Source organism: Peromyscus leucopus, chromosome 2, assembly GCF_004664715.2.
Source record: "Peromyscus leucopus breed LL Stock chromosome 2, UCI_PerLeu_2.1, whole genome shotgun sequence".
Taxonomy (NCBI): Eukaryota; Metazoa; Chordata; class Mammalia; order Rodentia; family Cricetidae; genus Peromyscus; species Peromyscus leucopus.
The window spans coordinates 98,957,661-98,983,248 of NC_051064.1; the positions used below are offsets into that span (position 1 = coordinate 98,957,661).

The window sequence follows — 25,588 nt, forward strand, 5'->3', positions numbered from 1 at the left end:
GTCTTGTATGACTTTAAATGTTCACTGTTGCACACTGACTTCTACGTCTCTTTGTAGGAGTGTTGAGAGAAGATTCACTTTCTGAGATGCCTTTAATATAATAATTTCTTTTCCTGCCATATGGCTTGTATTCAAGGTATCAGGCAGAAATAAAGATTGGAAGGAATATTAGAATATCATGATGAGAAGGAGTACTGGAGCATCCAGAATCACTGAGAAATGATGGTTGTAATTGCAACCACCAAATCTTTGTATAATTCTTGAATAGGAGGAGACTAAGTTTATATAATTTTCTATGAACATTTAAAACAGGGATGCAAATTTCATGGGTAGACATTTCTATTAGGAATCACAGTCAGCTACTCCCAATATTTCTGGCTCATTGTGGTAATAAGATACTTGGTCTTGTAAAAAAAATATCTGGTGTGTTGAGATCATGCTGTGCCCTGCTCTCAGTTACTCCATACAGCGCAGAACAGAGGTTTTTCAGCCTGTGATTTGCCCTGATAACCTTCATTTTACAAGTAAGTTTTGGCTCCACTTTGAGTATAGAAAATAACTGTGTACCTGGGTGAACGTATGAATGAAGCCACCTTTCTGTCACCACTCATGGAGCAATGATTGATAAATGACTATTTATTCTAGATTGTAGAAAGAAAACCACCCCAGAAATTTATTGGCATAAACTGGTATTTGTAGGGGCACATGGGTATATTAGAACATATTGGGAAATACATTTTCACTTTGTATACAGAAGCATGTCTTTTGCTCAAGTAAAATTTAGTCTCATCTTGAGAATAAACACCTTTAATTTTCAGAAGAGCCTTGTGCTTTCTTTAGATTTGGAGTCTCCACTTACTGCCAGAAAAATGACCTCACACCATAGCCTTCCAGACATAGTTGTTTATCAGAAGATCTCTACCGCTTTCAAATGAATCAATTTAGCATCCAGAAGCAAATGCACATTTATGATGGAGGCACGAAGCAAACTGAAGGTATAATTTTATGATATGACTTAACAATTTCCATGCTGTTTCTAACCCATCATTTCATGTTTCCAAAAACTTTCTTTACAGGAGGAACCATCATTCTCATTGCAACTCTCAGATGAAAAGATTTGTAAGTGATTTATCCACCATCAATTTGGAGATCACAGCAGTCCAGGACATGGATCAAATAACCTTAGCCTAATTCCTCTTCTTCTTATCTTTCCCCAGTCACCTTCCTTTTCTCCCTTTACATATGTGTTGCCCCAGTGGCTCAGAGCATTCCTCACTTCTTCCTGCTCTTCTTTCTCTTTCTGTGTCTGACATCACAGTCTGGGGACAGCACAGAGGCGGTGACTGACCGGGGAAAGGGTGATACCCATTCTGAATTTCAGGCTCAGCTTCTCATTGACTGGCGGCTTGAAGGTAAACTTTTGCACAAGAGCAGTGAAGAAAATAAAAAGCTCAGATCTTGCCAGTTGTTCTCCAGGGCAAGCTCGCTTTCCTGCAGGAAATAAAACAAGATGAGATACTTTCTCAGCTGCCATTGATGCATGCAGGGACTGGTGTTTCCATTTTCCTCCTGCAAATCCTGAACTGTCCCTGGGTTTTGTGTCCAGCTGTTTATTTATGTCTCATATGTGTCTGAATGTGGAATGTTCCACTGAACGTGGAACTCCAGGATCACAGTCTTCATGTGGGACAATAGAAATGAGATGCTGATCTGGCTGAGAGAATGTATGACTAGTCTCAAGGCTTTTCAAATTCACTTAACAAACATATATGATGTAGCACACAAAGGCTGAACAATAAAATCATGGACTGCTATAGAACCCTTTTGAGGATAGATAGCTTAATGATTAAAGTTATTTACTACTCTGTCAGAGGACTGGAGGTCATATCTCAGCACTCACATCAGGAGGTGCACAAACCCCTGCAACGCAAGATCCAAGAGATTCGATGCCCCTTTCTGGCCTCCATGGGCACCATCACACACATACATGTAATATATGCACACAAAGACACATTCCCACATACGTAAATAAAATAAAATAAATCTTGGAGAATGAAATATATAAGCAGGTCCTAGAGCTGAATCCCTAACGTGAAAGCCAGAGTCATACAGGTTGTCCTTGCAGAGGTTCTAGCTTGTAAATGGCAGGCAACTAGAAACAGATGAAATGTGGGGCAACTAGAAACAGATGAAATGTGGGGCAGCTAGAAACAGATGAAGCCTGGGGCAACTAGAAACAGATCAAGGCTGACATCTCTGCATTCATTTTGTACCTGTCTCCTGTCTCAAACATTGAGTCAGATCCCTCCTCAACTCTACAGAAAGGCATGTCCATCATTTAGTAAGTGCACATGCAAACTTGGCCATCATCCCTTTTGAGGATGAAAATACCAAGACAGGAGGATCTAAGATGTGGCTATCAAATTGACAATATGCTTCTCCGGAAGAGCCTAGCGTGGCACCCAGAAGTCTTCACTCATTCTCTTAATATAACTCAGGAGTAGTAGAGCCTTGTTTGGTGAGACTGTCCCCTAAGCAGGACCTGTCATCTCATAGAGGACAACTGCTCGGCTTCCCTTAAGAACCTCTGTTCTGACAGGACCACATCCTGCAAAGAAAATGAAGAGTGAGCCGGGCGTTGGTGGAGCACGCCTTTAATCCCAGCACTTGAGAGACAGGCAGATCTCTGTAAGTTCAAGGCCAGCCTGGTCTCCAAAACAAGTTTCGAGAAAGGTGCAAAGATACACAGAGAAACCCTGTCTGGAGGGGGGGAGAAAATGAAGAATGCTGCTCACTATCTGCATGAGCAGTGGAGGTTTGCTCAGCACCAAACACAAATTGCTCCTAGAAGTGGCTGCTTTCTGAAGACTAATGTCCCGTGTGACCAGAACTGAGGTAATAATAATCAGCAAGGTTCAATGTGACAAAGGCCAAGGTGGCCTCAGAGTACACATGGTTCTTCCCACCCTTCTGGTATAATCTGAGCACTCATGTCCACAGACTTGAAGACATGTTAGGCAGCTGTGTGTTTCTCTACTTCCCCTGTATCATAGAAAATATAAAATTATTGCCTCTCTTTCTTCATTATAGTTTGCTTAATTTCTGGAGAAAACATTAGTGGGACTATCTTATGCCACAAATCACTTCCTGGTTTAGGGTTCTGGTTACATCATCTTTCATTTTAGGCACCTCTATGATATGGATGGTTAACACATGACATGACACCCATTGATTGCAGATGCTGTGTATCTTTTTGTCCTCTTCACATGGGGCATGCATCCTCAACCTTTGCATAACTTTCAAGTGTTTGTTTTCTTAAAGATGATAGAAGGTATTTTTCTAATTATCTCCTTATCTACCAAATGGGCAGACTGGAGCCATATGCATCTGCCCTGTTGGGAAGACATGACTCCTGTTACATGGTGTTCTCATCTAACCTCTGCTGGCAGTTGGTTTTGAGATTTTATCATTGTGGAACACTTGGTGATGATGGTGTCTACCACGTTCTTCCTTAAACAGCATTTTAATTTTTGTAAGTGAACATATTTTGTGACTGTTAATAAACCAATCTTCATCTGCATGTTTCCATTGGTATTTCTCTTCCAAATTTTGCATGCACCTGAAAAATTGTGACATTAAAATTCTATCACATCTTTTATATATATTGCCATTCTTACAAAAACTAATCTTTATTTTTATTTTATGTATGTTGGTGTTTTGTCTGCATGTATGTCTTTGCACCACATGTGTGTAGTACACATTGTGGCCAGAAGAAGGGGGTCAGATCCCCTGAGACTGGAACTAGAGATGGTTGTGAGCTGCCATGTGGGTACTGGGAATCGAATCTGGGTCCTCTGGAAGAGCAAAGAGTGCTCTTACCCACTGAGACACCTACATCTCCAGGCCCTGTGGTGACATTCTAACATTGGTCATGCTCTCTCTCTATTTAATCACTCATGAATATCAGTAAGTGTTACAACCTGTTACTAACCAGTACTTGTTTTAAAACCCCAAACATTTCTGACTTGACCATTCAAGCTGGCATTTTCTGATTTTTGGATAACAGTGTATTCAAAACTTATAGTTTTTCCTTCTCCGGGATTGAATTTTGTCATTTTCCAGAAGTTCTGCTTCTTTTTTATCAAACAATAATATGTACAATATAACATGAAAAACCTGGTCATGAAGCTGACAGTGTCAGTCATGGAGTGACAGTTCCCAAATTGGACTCGATAGGTCTTTGTACTTCTGTTTTGTCTGTAGAGATATTTATCACAACCGTATGAGCATCCAGGATAAGATGTAAAGCAGGAGAACCAAGATTATCTAAGCTACTGACCCCATGTGGAAAGCAGTGAGCAGTAACAGGTTCTTATGAAGTAATACAGCTTGTGACTGCTTATTATACAGAAAGATGTTGACTAATACATAGGACATGAACTTGACAAATCTTAAAATGGATGGGCCCATAACTGAGGTGGCAAGTTACAGTCTGGATATAATATAAAGAGAACTAAACTTCAAGTTAAAACATAAGCCTTGTACCCTGCTCTGTCAATTCTTTGGGCACGTGATCTTGAATAAGAAAGAACCCTCTTCTTATCTCTCCTTGTTTGGAGTTTGCTTATGGGGTGATAGTAAACATTTATATTTCTTACCTGATTATTAATAACTATGCTGCTGTGGTAATTATGTGACACAATTGGTCTGTTAAGTGAAGTGTATAATTTAGAGTAAATGATAGCAATCTTAATGGTAGCACCAGTGTCTCTGCGTGTTGCCACTTTTATTTTACAGCTGGTGCAGATGGGAGAATTGTTTAAACTGGGTGAAGCCTGAGTCCCCTACTGGAAGAGGATTTTTATAGTGAGGAGAAGGCATGTTCAAGGGCAGCAATGGGCCTGGAGGAACATCTTCCTGTGGAAGCCATGATGGGGAGCTACTCACATTCTTCTCACCACACTCCTAGGAATTATAACACAAAGCATTTACTTGGAAAATAAAAAGGATCATATTCCTAGACTTTCCATATTTCATGGATCTGATTGATTAACAGAATAATTGAATAAGTGAAACATGTAGCTGAGGTTTTGTACTATAATTTAAAACTTTAAAATTTTTTATAAACTGGAAGAGTGGAAAGAGTCCCTGTATATCATCAGCTTTCCTACTAAAGTGAGTTGAGAACAGTGAACAAAGGAACAGATAGTCCCAGATGGAAAGACAAAGAGGTCAGAAGCAGCCCCTGAAAGACATACCCAGGGCAGCCCAGTCCCAAGAAACACTGGATCTGGATCTGGCTCTGGATCTGCATGCAAACACTAGCATGCAGGCAAATGCAGGCTCCCCTCGGCCTGAGCCTTAGTGTCATGAGAAGTGACACTGCCTCAGATAATCTGAAAAACTCAACAACATGTCCAGCATTCCAGTGTGGCTTCTGGGCAGCATTTAGTCACCTTCTGAGACAGTGTTTGGAAACACAAGCTTCAGTGGGAGAAAATCTGGTGGACACTGAGCTCTAGCTGCAGCACACTTGCTAGACCTGTGTCCTTACCTCTGCAGTGATAACTAATTTCAACTGGAAAGGCTGCAGGGGGAGGCATGCTCCAAGGGGCATCTCTGCTCCATCTTCTATCCCACTACTTTCCTGCCCTCAGGGTGGATGTTTGATAGCTAATAATTGCTTAGAACATATTTATCAAATTAAAGAATTGTAAGATTGCTTGAAAAACATATGCAACATATATAAGCCAATATTTGGAATATACTAGAACATTTGGTTATAGATTTAGCAACACTACTACTACAATCTTTAGTAACTTGCCTGGCAGAAAACACAAGGGAAAAAAAGTCATCACTGCATTTCCTTTCTTGCTTATCAGGTGGTATAGCAAATGCATGTACTAACTATATTTAACAAAGAGGATTGTAATTTACAAAGATAAGACCTATTTAGACAGTGTTTATGGGATAGAGCCAATTCACTTAAGCAAATGCCAGTTAAAACTATTTAACAAGACAAGTTAAAAACATTAAAACTCAGCTCTCTTCCTTCTAAGGATGCATTCCCTTAAAAAGAACTTGTGGCACTCAAACTGCCTAAACAATGGAAGTATCCAACTTTGCTGCTCAGCAAGAGGCAGAGATTAGGTCTCTGCTGTCAGTGCTGTAGAAAACAAAACAAAGTTGAAATCTTCATCAGAAGTAAGGAAGCATTGATAATGTATGTGTGGGGGTGCTGAACTGAAACCATTTGTAAAATGGAGATCTACTGGGAAGGCTCATCTGTAAGGATCCCAGAAAGAAGGGAAGGGATGAGGTGGAACTCTGAACTCTCTTCTGTGCATCACAACTCACCCATTGAGAAAGGCAGGAAAGATTCTCTCTTCTTAAACTGTCCATTCTCCAAAAAGTGCTCTGGATTGAAGATGTCTGGCGTGGCCCATTCTTTGGGGTCCATGTGCAGTGCAGTCAAATTGGTATGGAGTATCGTACCCTAGGGAAGGTAGTAAAGACTCAAAACAATGTATGGACAAGACACAGACAGATGGCTGGTGGTTATCAATCTTCCATGCCTGAGCCTACTTACCTTTGGCAGGTGGAATCCAGCCAATGTAGTGTCAACTGTCACTTCCCTGGGAACATTTAGAGGGATGATATTTCCCATTCTCAGCACCTCATGGACAACAGCAGTGGTGTAGGGCATGGAGTCTCGGTCAGCCAGGCTGGGCTGCTTCTCCTGGCCAATCACTCTGTCAATTTCAGCCTGTACTTTTTCTTCAGGGAAACAAGAGGCTGCATTAAGTTTTAAACTTCATTGCTTTCTTCTTAAGATAGAGAAAGCTGTCTTCTAAAACTTATTTGCTTTTATTTTATCTGGTGTCCTGATTGTGAGGAAATAAAAGTTCTCTACCCTCTAAAAAGCCCGATTTAGAAAACTGCAAACTCTATACCTTTCTTCAAGCCTACAGCATAACTATGAATTTATATATATCCTGAAGTTAATAATCAGGATGGCTATGGCTGAGCTCATATCAGTGTCTATTCAGACATCTACAAAAAATACTTTTTACTGAAAAGATTATCATCAGTATACTTTTGCTTTTTTTTTTTACTTGTAGAGTCTGTGAGTTCTAAGATTAGGACATTAACAGATTTCTTGTCTGGTAAGGACCAATTTCTTTGTCATAGTTGAGAAATCCTTGTTGTATCATCATGCCATAAGGTGGAAAGAACCCATCTAATTCCTCTTCCTAAAGAACAAACTTCTTTCATAACAGCGAATCACCTCCTCATATCATCCCATTGGTAAATAAGCTTCAATGAGTTTATAGGGAAGCCACAAATATTGAGACCACAGCATATCCACCGACTAATTTCTCAAGGGTATATGTCATCATGGTCAGTGAATTGTAATGCATTTCAGGGCAAGGTTGATAGTGAAACTAGTAATATTTTATGAGCTTCAGTTTCTTCATCTGATTATTGAGAATAAGTCAGCTTTATCATAAGGGCATTTTGAGATTTCCTGATTCTGCATAAACATTAAAACCAATGGTAGATATTCCTCTTAATATCTTCACTATTATAGAACAGTAGAGATTCAGCTGTTAACCTGCTTTTCAAGGTAAAGATCTAATTTCCCAGATTCTTTAAAGAGGAAATGTGACTTAATTTTGCAAGTTAACATAACTGCTGTTGGATGGTCCTTCTAAAAGCTGTAAATAGTTTTTTCTCTCATTGATTGATAATAAAGCTGTTTTGGCCTATGTCAAGGCAGGATAAGGTTAAGCAAAACATTCAAATGAAGAACTCAGAGGAAGAGGAGAGGAGTCTACAGAGACACAAGAAGCCAGTGAAGAAGCAAGATGTCAGAGGATCGGTAATCCAGGGACCACATGGCAATACATAGATTAATAAAAATCAGTTAACTTAAAAGTAAAAGCTTATTATGTTGAGGGCGAGGTTTTGCTTTTGTTTCTACAAGAGAAGAAAAGCTATGGATACCATCAACATTGACACAGGTTCGATTTGAACAAGAGAGACCTCTTAATTGGAAGAGGTAATAGTTCATTAACCAGCATGACCATTCAATTTAAACTAACTTATACCACTAACAAATGCTTTTCATTTAATCAGATAGAACTTGCCAAAAGGGAACCTCCCCAAAGTTAGGCTTGGGGAAGGCTTTTTGTTTTTGTCTTTAAGGAGAATGAAGGCTAAGGAATCTGAAGAACACTGGACAAATGAGACATCTGAAGAAAAAGGACAAATCATCCAGAAAAGATGTCTCAAAAAGAAGAATGAATTGGTCTGTTGGTATATCACATATAAAATTTCATAAGTTGTGATATTTATTTGTATTAAATGTTAGTTATTTGTATGTTAATAAATAAAGTTGCCCAGGGTTCAGAGCTATTAGCAAGCCATAGGAAAGCAGGGCAGTGGTGGCGTACGCTTGTAATCCCAGCACTTGGTAGGCAGAGCTAGGTAAGTCTCACTGTGTTCAGGGATACAGCCAGCAATGAATACACACTCCTTTAATCTCAATACCAACCATAGAAGACCTGGAGGTCTATACAGACAGGCCGTGAGAAGGCAGTCATGTGGTTGGGTTTACAACCAATGAGAAGGCAGAACAGAAACTCTATATAAAGACTTTAACACAGGAAGTAACTCTGGTTTGGAGAGGTAGGACCACCGCAGGAGGAAGGGTAAGGTTTTAGCTCTTAGCTCTGACCTCTTGGCTTTCTTCTTTGCATTGGTTCTGTGTTTCTTATTTAATAACATGGTTGGTTACATCTACAATAAGTCTTCCTAAATGTTTGTTTCTGCTGTTCTTTATAGATACTTAATGCAGATAGTCTTTATGTAATCTCAGTTCAATTAAAAATTAAAGCTAGCTTTGGAGTTGTAGTGTGGTTCTCTCCTTCTCTAAACTCAAGCATGCTTGTCAAAATAAAATGCAAAATCTCTGTATCATGTCAGAAGAGCCTTCTGATATGGGACAGATGAAAGCCAAACTTAAGGGACTATTCTGCTGCCACTAATCTCATAATTATTTAGTTCTATTTTGATTCTTTAAAACTTTTCTTAAGGTATGACTTTTATATCAAAATTTATAAGATTTATATATATATATTAAACTTTTGTCATGGTATTAATGGTCATATAGAATACTAACTAATCCTAGAAAAAAGGCTTCTCTAGTCTCTTACACATGTTTTCATGTTTGAGTCTCTATCACTTTTCTGCAGGGAACCATGACTGTGCCTAACAGCAACTTTAAAGCCTCCAAAAAGATGATGAGGCCCCACAATGATGATTCCATCAGGACGATGATAATATCACTAATCTGACAAACATCATCCAAATATGAGCTTTTGACTACAAACTGCTCAGGACAATTTCAAGTTGGCTAGCTGAGATGATCCAGCCTCACAGACTACTCAAGCAAGGACTGGAGACAATCCCTGCATTTGCACATTATAGCCAATAAATGATAGAGCTAGCTCTCGCAGAACTTGACAATTAACCACCAAATTTTTCTTTTCAGGATCCCTTAAAGATGCCTTTGCCCCCAGACAGCAGGAAGTAATTTTAAGAACATGACACCCATATTCCCAAGAGGTGGGGTGGGTGGTTTTTGGTCATTCAATGGGTTATGGATAAGTGACATTGTTTAGGATGGTTGTTTACAAGTTGTTAATTGATAATGGTCAGGAAAAAGCTAAACAAGGAGATTAGATTCAGCATTTTTGTTTGAAAAAAAAGAAAGAAAAAGAAAAAAGAGGATATAGATAAGAGGTAGATTATTGAATCTACTCTGAAAAAAAAGAGATACAGAAATAATAGGATAATAGACTAGATTATTGAATCTACTCTGAAAAGAAAAAAGAGAGAATATGGGTATGATAGGATAAAAAGGTAGATTATAGAATCTACTTTTAAAAGTCAACTACTTGTAGAAGGAATCTTAAAGGTACTTATTAATAAAATCAAACCTGAGCCAGGTATTGGGGTGAACCAGAGAGCCAGAACAAGCCACAGCTACCTCACCTCGCCAGATCCTCAGCTGGTCTTGTTTCCTCAGACTGGAGGCATCTGAGTCCTCATCCAGAATGGGTCTCAGCTGAATTGCTGCTCGAAAACTTCTAGTTTCTGGTCCTCACGCCTTATATACCTTTCTGCTTTCAGCCACCACTCCCTGGGATTAAAGGCTTGCTTTCTGGGATTAAAGGCATGAGTCACCATGCTTGGCTGTATCCTTGAACACATGGATTTCTGCCTCTGGAATGCTAGGATTAGAGGCGTGTGCTACCACTGCCTATCCTCTATGTTTAATATTGTGGCTGTTCTGTCTCTGGCCACACATAAGTTTATTAGGGTGCACAATATTTCAGGGAACACAATATCACCACAACTACTAATTTTAAATATTTTACATTGGATTGGATTTTTGTATATTGTATACAAATTATGTATATTGCTACAAATTTGAGATTGTTTTATATAGATATGATAAGATTAGAAGGTAGATTATTGAATCTATTTTTAAAAGGCAACTACTAGTTTTAAATATATTACATTGGAATGGATTTTTTGTATGTTATATACAAATTATGTATATTGATACAAATTTGAGATTGATTTTGTTAGAAAATACTGTACATATATTTCTAATATTATTCAAGGTCTTGTACCTATACAGTTCATTTAACAATGTAATGCAATTTGCTAATCCTTATTATTACCAACTAATTAGGATATAAAGAAATGTAAGTTAATAGTCATTACAATTGAACTTGTAGTCATATTAGTTATGTTTTCAAGGTCAAGTAGAAAAATATTTTAGGCAGACAGGTCATCTTCAAACCCTTCAGAGATCTGAAGAATATGGCATTTAAGATGTTTTAATAACAATTTTTTCTTTTTTTATGACTATGAGACATATCTGCTCCTGGCAGGACCAATCTACTTCAGAGAAGATTATGGGCATTGAAGAAACTCCATATGGAGTTTAATTTCATTGTGGCAAAAGTTAGCCACTGAGCAAGAAAGTGCCCTTACGTCAACTGCTGACAGTATGCTGTCCAAAATGGATAAGCAGGACACACACAAAAAAAGTACTGCTGATCCTTGCCAGGACAAGGTGGGAAGGCTCTTTAGAAAATCCTGCTTCATAGATGAGTCTGTCAGATATGATAAGCCTGTAGGCCAAAGATGATGCCCCAGTGTTGCAGAGAAAATTCGGGTGACTATCTAGGCAGTTGGCTGTTTCTGTCATAACTCACATTTTTTGGAAGTTGCTTGATAGCACTTCCTGTTTTACTAGGTAATATTATTTCCTTCACAGGTCTCTGAGGGAATTGAAGATTAGATAGTTATACTTATAGTTCTCCTTGTTAACAATTTCAGAAAAGAAACTCACTAAAGAGGTATAAAGTATATAAGTTTGCAAGACATCAAAAGATAGTTTTGGTAATGCAAATTAGGATAGAAGATAAATTAGATACAATCCTTTGGATTCACAAAGATAGGATAGATAATGGAATATTTTCTCTGAATTTGTCAAACGCAAATAGACTAGACATTGTTGATGCATCTATTGCCTGTATATACTGTATATAGTTATTGTATTACTGTATATAGTTTTCTCAGATTAGTTATAACTTTTTTATTTTAGACAAAAACGGGGAAATGTGGTGATATTTTATTTGTGCTCTAATAAATAAATCTTATCTAGGGATCAGAGGCAAAAACCAGCCACTATATTGAACATAGAGGTCAGGCAGTGGTAGCACATGCCTTTAATCCTAGCATTTGGGAGGCAAAGATCTATCTGGGTCTCATGAGTTCAAGGCCACACTGGGAACAGAGCCAGGCATGGTGGCACATGCCTTTAATCCCAGTGCTAGTTAACCATAGAGGTCTGGAGGTCTGGACAGACAAATAGGAAGCAATAGAGCTGGGCAGAAAGAGGAAGTGATGTAGTTGGACAGAGAGAGGAAGTAAGATGGCAGGGCACAGAAAGGTATATAGACATGAGTATATAGGAAGTGGCTCTCTTTTAGGCTGAGGATTTCCTAGAGGTAAGAGATGGCTGGCTTGCTCTCTGACCTTTCAGCTTTCACTCCAATACCTGGCTCCAGGTTGTTTTTTTTTTTATTAATAAGTCCGTTTAGCAATTTGTGTTACAAGAGCTAGTTAATATATGCTTGAGCCATCGACCAAGCATTTATAATTAATATAAGCCTCTGTGTGTAATATAAGCAGCTGCTGGGTATTTGGGAGTTGCGAGCAGGACAGAAACTTCTGTTTACACATAAGTAGATACAATGTCTCATCCTTGAAACAAGGCTTATAGATCTACTTCCTTCTCTAGTTTTCTCCCTGGGGTGCAAAGGCAGTCCTCATAGGAGCCACTGCAGAGTCTGTGAGCCTCAGCTGAGCTCATTGCTGCCATAAGGTGAAAGGAATTTGGAACCCGAGGGCCTTTACAAGGTCCTGCATGGTCCTTTGTCCTGAGAGAGATTATATATACATGCCTAACATTGGCACTACCATACACATAAAAGAGTGACAAGGGAATAATATTCATCTAACATAAATCAGATCTCAAACACTATGATGATTTTGAGGTAGGGCCAATTCGTGTCCATGATCATCTTGAGTTTTCAGCAGTCTTGCTTCAGTCTCTTAAGCATTTATATTAGTGATGTGGACCACTAATCATAGATCTTCTTTCAATTTTTAAGGGTACAATGATATAATACTAAATATATGTTGGGGGATATTTGATCATACTGGGAAACCCAAGTTTGCATTTTCATTAATTAAATAAAATTAACCTTGGGTTGGGAGGCTGAGTTATCATCTAGTTGACAGAAAGTAATAATAGATCATCAGAAGGCATCTTGAAGAGACAGAGAGATGCACTGGAAGGAGTAGGGAGGGGTTTTGAGTGGTGCAGCTTTTTGGGGGGGAAGGGGGGAAGCAGAAAGACGTGTTTCTGGGAGACACTAGCTATGAGAGAGGGCTAGATAGTTGCTACTCAGCCTCTCTGAGCTAGCAGGTTTTCACTTAAGCCTTTGACTCTGGAGTTTTACTTCTAAATAGAATGATAGCGGGTTAGTTAAAGCTACCTTTAGCAGCAATGGCAGAGCCAGTTCCAGAGGGAACAGAATTCCTGCCAGGCTGCCATTAGAGAAGCAGGCAGGTAACTGTGGAATTGCAATTGCTGACAGAAAAGGCAGTAGATTAAGGTGCAGCCAACTGTGCCGAAGTTGAAACAACAAATATATCTATATTGTTGGAAAGTAGTGGCAGGACCAGTTTATTGTGCAAAACAAACTACTTCTTCACAATTCTTTGTTTATCCCTCTTATAGTCTACCTTCTATGTTTACAAATATAACTATTCTAGAACATTTGTATAGTTAAATATATAAGATATTTGTCTTCCATATTCATGTATGCATCAAGATGTTTTTCCTTAAGGGCTGAATTTCTGTACTTAACTTTACTCATGGTTAATGAGTATCCTGGATGCTTCCAACTGTTGACTACTATTAATAGTACAAAATGAACATGAATTAAAATTCTATCAATTAATATGCTGGATAGTGAGATGGCTTAGTATTACCAAACCTGATGATATGTGATTGAGGTCAGGAATCCACATGATGGAAAAAGACCAACTTCCTGAAGTTGTTATTCAATCTCCACACATACACTTGGAAAGACAGCATGCAAGTGCACACATACACAGACAAAATAAAAAATATATTTAAAAAGCTTTTTAAAATATGCTGATATCCTAGAATCTTTTTCAGAAAGCAAGCCTGAACTGTAACTCAATAGGCTTTAAGCTGTCTTCAAAAATGGAACCTTCATCAAGAAAGTCATTTTAGATAGTAGCTCAGATGTGCATAATATAAATACAGATAATCTATCTATCTATCTATCTATCTATCTATCTATCTAATATGTATTAATAACATTTGTGTGTAGATAACTTAGAGTAAATTGATTGCCATACAAGCATGAGAACATGAGTTGGAATTACAGAACAAAGACAAGAAAGCCAGATGTGGAAGTCTGCACTTGTTTGTCATCCCAGCACTTGTGAGGCAGAGACAGGCAGATCCCTGAGCAGGCAGAGAGGTGCAAATCACAAGACGTCAAATACCAGAAAAAAGAATTAGGACAGTACTCAAACTGGGAAGGATTGTTATAAATGAAGGAGGGTGTGGATGAAGGCTGTGTGGTAAATCCACTCTTTGCTGGAACATACCACAATGTAAACTGACTTCTCTATTTACTCCTGAACTCCAAGACTGCTGATGGTACAGACTGTAATATCTGTGCTCCTGGAACAATTATAGTCCTAAGAGATCAGTTCAGGATGTGCCTTTTCCCAAGTGCACAGTGCCTCACAGCTGCTCCACCTCTTCTCACTCCACCATGCTGTCTTCTTACCCCATCCTGCCTGAGTTAAATGCAGTCACAATGTGCTCACCTTGGACTTCTGGGAAGAGGGCCATGTAGAGCAGAGCCCAGCGCAGGGTTGTGGATGTTGTCTCTGTTCCAGCAAGGAATAGGTCCAGGGTGCTGCAGATGAGGCTTTCTTCATTGAAACTTGTAGTAGTCTTGTCTGGGTACTAGAAAAGACAGTGTGAATTTGTTTATTCAGAGGATTTGTGATTGTCTCATAACACCGGTTCTCGCCCTGAGGAATGAATTGCATTAAGTCATTCAGAGCGATACTATCTTTGATATTTAACAGGTGACTTTGCTGATACTGGAAACATTATTAATATGAATCATTGATTCTCCAATTTGCATCATCTTGCAAAGTCAAAATCTCACTGATTCCCTCAATAGTTCTTCACGGCAAAACATCACCTTTGCTCACTTCCTCTAGAAGCATCAGTTTGCTAATACTGCTCTTAATGTTGTTGTTCTCATACCTATACTTCATATGGTAAATGATTTGTCTCCTCTTCTGGGCATATTGCTTATATCAATATTATGTCAAGAAGATTAAATAAGAGAGAAGATCACACACACACACACACACACACACACACACACACTACCATTGTGCTCCAGGCAGAGGATTCCATAATCCAGTGAGCTGAAACTTCTATGACAAATTCAGTGATTCGTATTTGCCAGAGGTCTACTAGGATCAAGGCCTTACATTTTACAGCATGGCTTGAACCAAAGATGTTCCCCCACGGGCTCATGTATTAAATACTTGTTTCCTTACACTGATAGCATTTGGGGAAGTTCCTAGAAATAGGGATATAGCATCTAGCTGAAGGAACTTGATGCCTATAGGGAGGGAGGGTAACTCTTTGAGTTACACCAAACCCATGGTACCTTCCTTGCTTGTTGCTTCCTGCTGCACGGTGATGTGAAAGCCTCCACCATACCCTTTTGACCCATGAGCTGAGCTGCTTTGCCATTCACCATGATGAACTAAAATGTCCTAAAACTTGAGCAGAATACATTTTTGCTTTATTCAGTTGTTGCTGCCACATATTGTTGTCATAATGATGCAAAGTTAAGCAATATGTTCCCTCAGTGTCTTCTTGCCTTGATCTATTATTGAATAGTGCTGATATGGAGTCCAGGGAAAGGTAAGTGTCCCACCTTCATATGAAAGTTAAACTCTACCATTTACTTATCTGAAGTTTGTCTTTGCAGTGGTGTCTGAGTTGGGAAGAGTAACCAGCCCTGGACCAACTCATAGCAAATAAAGCTCTGAAATTTAACTGCTACTTTTATTTTGTGTGTATCTCCTTCAGATATGGGAAAAGGACCAAGGAGGAGAATAACAAGAAAGAATCTGGGTTTAACCAGGACCTCAAGCCAATATAAATGGTAGCAAACCCTTTATTTCTAAAGACCTCAACAACCCAGGGTTATGTTACCATGCATTTATAAATGACTTTTCCTATGTTTTACTCTCAAGGGTGTGTTAAGTAATGATTTACAAAGATGTTCATATTTTCATCTTTGCAACCATAGCATGTTATTCAATGCACAAAATAGATCTTGTAGATATAATTAATTTCAGGAGGAAAGGTTATCCAGAATTATCCTTAGGAGAGGGGCCTCCAGGGTTAGAACAGGAGAAATGAGATGTAAAAGGATCAGAAAGGATAGAGATGTTGCAGTCTTGGCATTGAAGATGGAGCAGGAAGCTACAGAAACAAACATCAGTGTTCCCTAGGAGATGGAGACACAGGCTATGAATTTTCTAATGTCTCCAAAGTAGCTTGCCTGGATAGCAGGATTACAGAGATGATCTAGAACTATGAGAGAATAAATCTCTGCTATACTAAACCCTCCTTTGTGTTAGCCTGCTGCTGACTCAATGGAAGCTATTCTACACCTCTCTTTCTGAAAGAAGACACACACACACACAGCATCTTCCCCACCTTTGCCATTTCCTTGAGGAAAGCATCAATGAAGTCTCTTGGCTCATCAGGGTTCCAGTCTTTGCGGTGATTGTCAACTATATCAGAAACAAACAATTTCAGTTTTTCCCAGGTAGCTATTGCTGTTTGGTGTTGTCCAGGAAGATGTTTCATTATCCACGGGAAGATGTTATAGAACTAATTAGGGAGAAGAAGGAGATCATGGAGACAACATAAATTCACTTTCTGTTTCAAGACAGTTTTGACTTTCCCTCTTCATCTTCTACACTGGAACTGTTAGAACACCTGGACTGCTGTTTCCTTTATATCCAGTGGTGGGCATTTCAACACTCCATGCAAAACACATCACCTTCAGACTACTTTGCACTGGTGCAACTGTTTCCACTCTAGGACACACATTGGCATAGCATTTAGTAGTTGTCCCAATTCTGTTCCTCATGTCATCAAGACACTGAAGGGCCAAAGGATGAAGGTGTCAAGAAGTGAGATCAGCTGGGAAGCATATAAGGGGAGAGAGCCACACCTGCAGTGGTTACAAATTGATCTTATCAACTGAAATTAACACTGGAATTTGATATTTCTGAGACTGAGATCATGGTCTGGGTCAAATTATGGAGCTAACCTCCTGTGGTTCATTGCTGTAGAATCCAGACACTCCAACATTCCAGGGGTGTGCATGATGTGTAGAGGGGCATTCCTGCAGCATGGTGATCAGTACTCTGGGGCCCTGAATGTGTGAAGGCAGGTCTTCTTTTTTTTTTATTTTTATTTTTTTTATTTTACAACACCATTCAGTTCCACATAATAGCCACAGATTCCCCTGTTCTCCCCCTCTCGTCCCCCTCCCCCTCCCCCAGCCCACCCCCCATTCCCACCTCCTCCAGATCAAGGTCTCCCCGAAGACCGGGATCGACCTGATAGACTCAGTCCAGGCAGGTCCAGTCCCTGCCTCCCAGACCGAGCCAAGCGTCCCTGCATAAGTCCCAGGATTCAAACAGCCAACTCATGCAAGGAGCCCAGGACCCGGCTCCAACGCACAGCTGCCTCCCAAACAGATCAAGCCAAATGACTGTCTCACCCATTCAGAGGGCCTGATCCAGTTGGGGGCCCCTCAGCCTTTGGTTCATAGTTCATGTGCTTCCATTCATTTGGTTATTTGTCCCTGTACTTTATCCAACCTTGGCTTCAACAATTCTCGCTCATATAAACCCTCCTCTTTCTCATTAATTAGACTCCCAGTGCTCCACCAGGGGCCCAGCCGTGGATGTCTGCATCCAGATTCCTCAGTCCTTGGATGGGGTTTATGGCACAACTATCAGGGTGTTTGGCTATCTCATCACCAGAGTAGGTCAGTTCCTGGAAGGCAGGTCTTCTTGATTCCCTCACTCCCAACACACTTGGGATACACCTCCACCTGAAAGTCTCACCAGGGGTTTTAATCTAGGAAGTCTTGATAGTGTGAGAAGATGTGCCCTGATTACAAAATGCAAAGCTAATTATGACCTGCAGAGGCTTCTGTTACCCACAAAAGGAAAAGAGCATCTGTGAAGACAATTCTGAAGATAGCAGTTGCTTGTTCCAGCACAGACTCAGGAACAGCATAAGCCAAAGGCAAAAGACAGGAGTCCATAGACTCAGCTCACCCCCTCCATGCATGTAACCAATTTTTTTTGACTCAGAATGCTCCTGAGTCAGTTGTCTTTTCTTTATTGTTCTCTTTTGTCTGCTTTTTTTCTCATTACATTTGCAAGTTTTAAGTAGACACTTTTTTTTTTTTTTTTTTTTTTTTTTTTTTTTTTTTTTTGGTTTTTCGAGACAGGGCTTCTCTGTGTAGCTTTGCACCTTTCCTGGAACTCACTTGGTAGCCCAGGCTGGCCTCGAACTCACAGGGATCCGCCTGCCTCTGCCTCCCAAGTGCTGGGATTAAAGGCGTGTGCCACCACCGCCCAGCTATGTAGACACTTTAAAAAAAATATATTACTATTACATTTTTAGTTTTTATTTCCCTTCATAAATTCATCTAATGCTATTTATGATTTTTTTCCATTTGGAGACAGTAATATTTCTCTTCCATAAATTATTTTTTATAACCCCTTGTATTTTATAAATGCCTTGCATTTGGCAGTATTTTGACTTTACTTCATTGACTTTAAAAAATAATATCTTTATATTTTACTTATTTTCTTACATTTATCTAATTTTATTTTTCAACTTTTTTATTATTGAGCAATATTTTTGATGCCCCCTTAAATCTCTTGTATTTTTCTCTTCTCCCTTATAACACTTCTCTCTACTCTCTTATTATTGAACCTTGCTTCTCTTTTTTTCTCCCTTTTCTGGTCTCCTCCCTTTATCTCACTTATTTATGTTTCCACATGTACCTTAAATAATTTTGTCTTCATAGTAAATTGCACAGCACCCTTCACATTATCATTTCAACAGAGACATGTTGGTGAACTATCAATAATTTTAAGTGTGTTTTTATATCTGTATAGTTTAACATTGCTACTATAGCAGTTTCTTTCCACTTGCAAATGGTACTAGCCTTCAAGAACAGGCTGCTCAATATGAAGATCATTTCAAAGAATCCAGAAGAACTGTCCCAACCAATAGATGCATATATTAAAACAAATGCAAGAAACAAAAAGAGTAAGATGATGCCTCTAAAAATTATAACTTGATTTAAATACCCTGAAATATGTCAAATATTGGGTCTTCAAGTGTTTTCTGATTAAAATGATCAGAGATTGAAGGAGATGCAAACAGGTAGAAGAATCTAGTCTGTGCTGTAGAGGTGAAAGTCAGCCAAGTGGAGGAAACTAGCATAAATCTTAAAAGATCTTATTAATAAAAACAAACCTGAGCCAGGCAGTACTACCACTGCCTAAAGCTATGTTTAATATAGTGGCTGTTCTGTTCTCTGACTCCCAGATAAGTTTATTGTGGTGCACAATATATCAACCACAGGATACAGAGGAAAGGAGGAGAGAGGGAGCAAAAAGATGAAAAAATGGGCAGAATACAAGAAAATATAGCAAGGAAATGGAGATTTTATAAAAACAAACAACAAACAAATAGAAGTGTTGGACATTTTTAAGTTGAATCAAAAACAAAAATAAGACAAAACAAAACACCAAGCAAAAAAACCTCATCAGAAAACACCAACAACTGTCTCCATCAAAGAGAAGATCCAGAAGGTAGAATACTGTTGAGGAAAAGCTACATTCCAACAGCAGTAACTAAAAATGTAAATAATGACCACAGCCAGAATGTAGAAGAACCATGATATGATCAAGAGATCAAGTCAGGAATGTGCAGGACTTTATTCAGAAGCTGAGATAAAAAGTAAAGGGATAGAGAATGAATTCAATGAAATTACAGCAGAACATTTCCCAAGTCAAAGAAACAGACATTCAAATACAAGAGCCATTTAGATCCCCAAATAAACACGACCAAATAAAAATATCTCCATGGGAAATCTAAATTGTAAAGGAAAAAAGCAATATTTAAAGTTTTAAAGGGTTCATCCCAGGGGATGGCTCAGTTAGTAAAGGTGTTGGCTGCACAAGCCTGGCACCCACACCCACGTGTACACCTTCTCGACACACATGTAATTAAATTTAAAAAATTCCTTCTGACATGCAATGACCAAAATGACCACCAAGGCAACACTGAAGAAGATGCTTAACTGAGTGCTACACACAGAGAAGGAAGAAAGATGAATCTCTATTTTGAGAACACAGGAAAGAAAAATTTAATGAGAACAGCTGAATAAAGAAGAGCTAGAAGAGTTAAGGAAGGAATCCATCATGTCTACCACAGTAAACAAGCCAATCCTTAATAGTAATCAAGGGCAAAGAAAAAAACAAATAATCCAAGCAACCAGGAAAAAAAAACTTGACAGAATGCTATAACTAGCTAACCTCTCTCGATGATGACCTTATCCATGAAGCAAACAGAAACTGGAAACAAGCCAGACTAGCTATTCTGATGTAAAATCAAAATTAACTAGAAGAGATGAAGAAGGCCACTACACATCCATAAAGGGAACAATTCATCAATTAGAACAATTGTAAATATTTATGCACCAAAATTTGGGACTCTCATTTCATAAAACAAACAAAAAGAATACAAAGTCCAGACAGATTCTCATGCAATAACTGTGGTAATATCAGCACTCCACTCCTATTCCTGCAGAGGACATCCCAAGTAAAAACCAACAGAAAAATTTCAGAGCTAAACTGCACCATAGATCTAATGGACTTAACAGACATCTGGAGAGGATTCTTTCCATCCAAATGGAACAGAAAATATTTTATTAGCTGTATCTGAAATTTTCTCTAAAATAAAGACTCAAGTCTTACTAAATACAAAAGAATTAAATATTGTTATATCCAAATAGACCATAGTGTAATAAAACTTAAAATAAATAGCAAGAAACACTACAGTAACTACACAAATACATAGAGGCTGAAAAATGAATCCTTGAATGAACAGTGGCTCATTGAAAAAACATGGAAAAATTGCCAAGCTTCTTGAACCAAATAAAGATGAAAGCTCAACATATCAGATATTTCAGAGATAGCTAAGGAAATTCTAAGATGAATGTTTATATACAGATAAGCATAGGAACATACAGCCCAGCAATATGGGGGTAAAGATTGAATCACAAAAGGCTACATTTTATGGCATTACAGTATTGACAGCTTCAAGTGAATAGACAACTAAATAGTGGAACAAGTTTTTAATGTTTACTTATCTTTTATGTCTAAATGAAAATATAAGAAAAATGAGTGGATATGGCAACATTAACACTTAAAATATTCACAATAATGTTATTAAGAAAAACTAACTTAGAAACAACTAAATTTCTAACCATTGAGAAAAGATTAGTGAACAATGACAAAGGGTTAACAAAAATGAGCATTGTACACAGGAGGAGAACTAGAAAGTATACTTGGGGTATGCATGTAAGATATAAGGAGAGAGGTATGGGAGAGAGAGGGGCAACATCAACAATAATATCTCCATACTTTAAAAAAGAGCAGCATTTGGACATTCACAAATATCACATAAATGTTGGTACTTCATTAAAATATTAGAAACATTTTGTACACAGTAAGTTTTCCTACTGAAAACTTCCAAATCAACAGATCAGCTTATGGTGATATATTATTTGTATTAAATTGTTATTTGTATGTTAATAAAGTTGCCCAGAGGTCAGAGCTATTAGCAAGCCATAGGAAAGCAGGGCAGTGGTGGCATATGCTTGTAATCCCAGCACTTGGTAGGCAGAGCTAGGTAAGTCTCTGCGTGTTCAGGGATACAGCCAGCATTGGATACACATGCCTTTAATCTCAATACCAACTATAGAAGACCTGGAGGTCTATACAGACATGCCGTGAGGAGGCAGTCATGTGGTTGGGTTTACAACCAATGAGAAGGCAGAACAGAAACTCTATATAAAAACTTTAACACAGGAAGTAGCTCTGGTTTGGAGAGGTAGGACCACCGGACCCACCGCAGGAGGAAGGGTAAGGTTTTAGCTTTTAGCTCTGACCTCTTGGCTTTCTTCTTTGCATTGGTTCTGTGTTTCTTATTTAATAACATGGTTGGTTACATCTATATTTGGTGCCCAACGTGACAAGAATCAATTAAAAACTGCTGGGCTTGGAGGCAGGTCCGGTTTCCAGCCTGGGCAGCCCAGCTCCCTAGCTCTGGCACAGGTCTGACTGACCCGCAGCTGCAGCTACTTGCTTAAAGCCACTGCTACAAACAACTCAGGCCTGCCCTGCTGAACAGGTCCCCTGCCTGTAAAGACATGGCTTGACTCAGCTCAAGCGGCTAGGCTTTCTTGCTCTCTCTCTCTCTCTCTCTCTCTTTCTCTCTCTCTCTCTCTCTCTCTCTCGATTTGCACCTTGGACACCAGGTGGCTGTTTTAAAATTCCCTCGGATTTCTACTGTTCTATGCAGACTTGGTAAGTCAATTAAGACATCAATTTAAAAGAGATTTTTTTTCCTACATTAAAAAAATGGGCTTTATGTGTACATTGGAAGAAAATTGGGCTTTGTTTGAAATTTTAGTGTGGTGATATTCTAATTGTACTGAAATGTGATTTTGATTGTATGTTAATAAATAAAGTTGCCCGGGGGTCAGAGCTATTAGAGCCATAGCAAAAGTGTGGTGGCGGTGGCACACGCCTTTAATCCCAGCACTTGGTAGAAGAGCTAGGTAGATCTCTGTGTGTTCAGGGATACAGCCAGCATTGGAGACATATGCCTTTAAGACCTGGGGGTCTGTACATACAGACAGTGACAAGACAGTCACGTGTTTGGATTTACAACCAATGAGAAGGCAGAACAAAAGACTTTGAAAAGATATACACACAGGAAATAGCTCTTTTTCAGGAAGCTAGGAGCACGCAGAAGGAAGGGTAAGATTTTAGCTCTGAGCTCTGACCTCTCAGCTGTCTATTTTACACTGGTTCTGTGTTTCTTTCTTTTCTTTTTTTTTTTTGGGGGGGGGGGTTCCGAGACAGGGTTTCTCTTGTGCAGCTTTGCGCCTTTACTGGAACTCACTTGGTAGCCCAGGCTGGCCTCGAACTCACAGAGATCCATCTGCCTCTGCCTCCCGAGTGCTGGGATTAAAGGTGTGTGCCACCACCACCGGGCGGTTCTGTGTTTCTTATTTAATAAGATGGTTGGTTACATCTACATCTGGCACCCAACATGACAAGAATCCATTAAAAACCACTTGGCGGCCGGGTGGTGGTGGTGCACGCCTTTAATCGCAGCACTCAGGAGGCAGAGCCAGGCGCATCTCTGTGAGTTTGAGGTCTGCCTGAGCTACCAAGTGAGTTCCAGGAAAGGCGCAAAGCTACACAGAGAAGCCATGTCTCGAAAAAACCAAAAACCAAAAAACAAAAAACAAAAAAACAAAAAAAAACCCTTGGCTTGGCAGCAGGTCTGGTTTCCCACAAGAGCGGGAGGCTGGGCGGCCCCCAAGTCCGAGCGGTGGCTTCCTAGCCCAGACCCAGGTCTGCTTGGCCTCAGGCCGGACTAACTGTGAGCTGCTTGCTTAAAGCCGGTGCTACAAACAACTCAGGAGTGCCCTGCCGAACAGGGCCCCTGCCTGTAAAGCCAACACATGTGGTCGGAGCTTAAGGAACCCAGAGCCAAGCCTTGACTCGGCTCAAGAGGGAACACGTGGCTGGATTTAAGCTTTAGCCAGCTACGCTTTCTTGTGCTCCCTCTCTCTGCCTCTCTCTCCCTGTCTCTCTGGATTTACACCTCAGACACTAGGTGGCTGTTTTGAAATTTCCTCAGATTTCTACTGTTCTATGCAGATTTGGTAAGTCATAACATATCAGATATTTTAAAGGAAACTATTTAAAAGAGAATTTTTTTTCCACATAAAAAAGAAAATGGGTTATATGTGTACATTGGAAGAAATTTGGATTTTGTTTGAAATTTTAGGCAGTCTGACAATGGAACAACTATATGAGAAGATTAGTATTGTTGGAATTATGCAGTTTATCACTATGCTTATCTTCATTTTACAATTTAAAAACATAGTCAATTTAAGTTCCAGGATGACAGCTTTAGAAAAACTTGTTAAACCTATAAAAATTCAGACAGAAGAAATTAACAGCGAAGTTGATTCAAGTTTGGATCATAAGGTTACAGAATGAAAGCCTGTTTTCACACAGTCACCCTTAATTTATCCTGTAACCATACAGCAGATGCCTGATCAAATGACTACACAAAATATTTGGGCTCCAATTGAAATGTTGGATTTAAAAAGGTTTAAGGAAGCAATTGTATCTTATGGCATGCATTCCCCATATGTAAAGCAAATGTTAAACTCTTGGTCAACATATAATAGGATTGTACCACAGGACTGGCGGGACCTTGCACAAGCTGTTCTGGAACCCAGCCAGAGGCTTTAATTTCTAACGTGGTTCAAGGATGAAGCTAAAAACATAGAAATACAATGGAGGGATAAAGGAATACAAGTTTGCCAGGATCAGCTTATTGGAGAAGGCCAATATGCTTCAGTACAAACACAATGTTTATATGATGTCCAAACCCTAATTTTATGTCGAACAGCAGCCTTGAATGCATGGGACAGAGTTGAGGAACCAGGAAAAAAATCTGAGTCATTTACAAAGGTTATGCAAGGCCCAAAAGAATCTTTCACAGATTTTTTACAAAGACTGGCTTCAGCAATAAAGAGAATGGTCTCGGATTCAGAAGCTAGTAAGGTAATAATTGAATCTTTGGCCTTCAAGAATGCGAATGCAGCATGCAAAAGAATAATCAGGCCATTAAAGGCAAGATCTGCACCTTTGGAAGATTGGATAAGAGACAAGGTTAATGTTGAGGCTCATGAGCATAATGATATGTGGGTAGAAGCAATTTCAAAAGGTTTGAGGAATGTTAGATGTTTTGGGTGTGGAAAGCAAGGACATTTGAAAAGGGACTGTAAACAGGTCATTCCTAGAAACAATGTTCCTTCAAGGAACAATGGCAACAGAAAGCCCCTTCCTTTTGGAGTATGGAAAAGGTGTGGTAAGGGAAAACACTGGACCAACGAATGTAGATCAACAAAGGACAGACAGGGTAATGCTTTGCCTCGGTCTTTGTGAAGCTCCCAGAGGGGCCTCATGAACGCCCCCATAGCAAATCCAGTTCAAACCTTTCCTGCAGCCATAGAGGAAATGCCTGCTCTGGAGAGTGATTAAATAACCAAATGCCTATTGGAATAAATCATGCTGGTCAGGATGATGAAACAGAGAGAATAGAAAATTCAGGAGAAAACATAAAGAAAATTTTTTGAAAAACTTCTATTAATGAACAAAGACCAAAATTAACGATAAAAATAAATGGTGTTTTGTTGTCTGGTCTGGTAGACACAGGTGCGGACGTTATCATAATTGCACCAGAATTTTGGCATTCAACTTGGCCTCTTCAGGAGGTAAACGTTCAACTGTCAGCAATTGGGACATTATCTCAGGTGAGACAGAGTACAAGATGGCTTGAATGTATAGGTCCAGAGGACAGAGAGGAAAATTAAAACCATATGTGGCTAACATAGCTATGAACCTGTGGGGTCGAGACTTGTTGCAACAATGGAAT

General features: G+C 39.3%; 1 protein-coding gene across 2 annotated transcripts in view; it reads right to left on the reverse strand.

Moving 5' to 3' along the window:
• Positions 1-616: 616 nt before the first annotated feature.
• LOC114693760 (cytochrome P450 2J3-like) overlaps positions 617-25,588 on the reverse strand; it is a 41,836-nt gene continuing 16,864 nt past the window's right edge. Inside the window, exons 5-9 of one of the 2 annotated variants that reach the window (XM_028870294.2) lie at positions 16,451-16,627; positions 14,521-14,662; positions 6,590-6,777; positions 6,358-6,496; positions 617-1,491 (exon numbers count right to left, since the gene is read on the reverse strand). In XM_028870294.2, coding sequence (XP_028726127.1) covers positions 1,313-1,491; positions 6,358-6,496; positions 6,590-6,777; positions 14,521-14,662; positions 16,451-16,627 — 825 coding nt within the window. In that variant the 3' untranslated portion in view covers positions 617-1,312. The remainder of the gene's footprint in view (positions 1,492-6,357; positions 6,497-6,589; positions 6,778-14,520; positions 14,663-16,450; positions 16,628-25,588) is intronic. The other variant, XM_028870295.2, reaches the window with a different exon arrangement.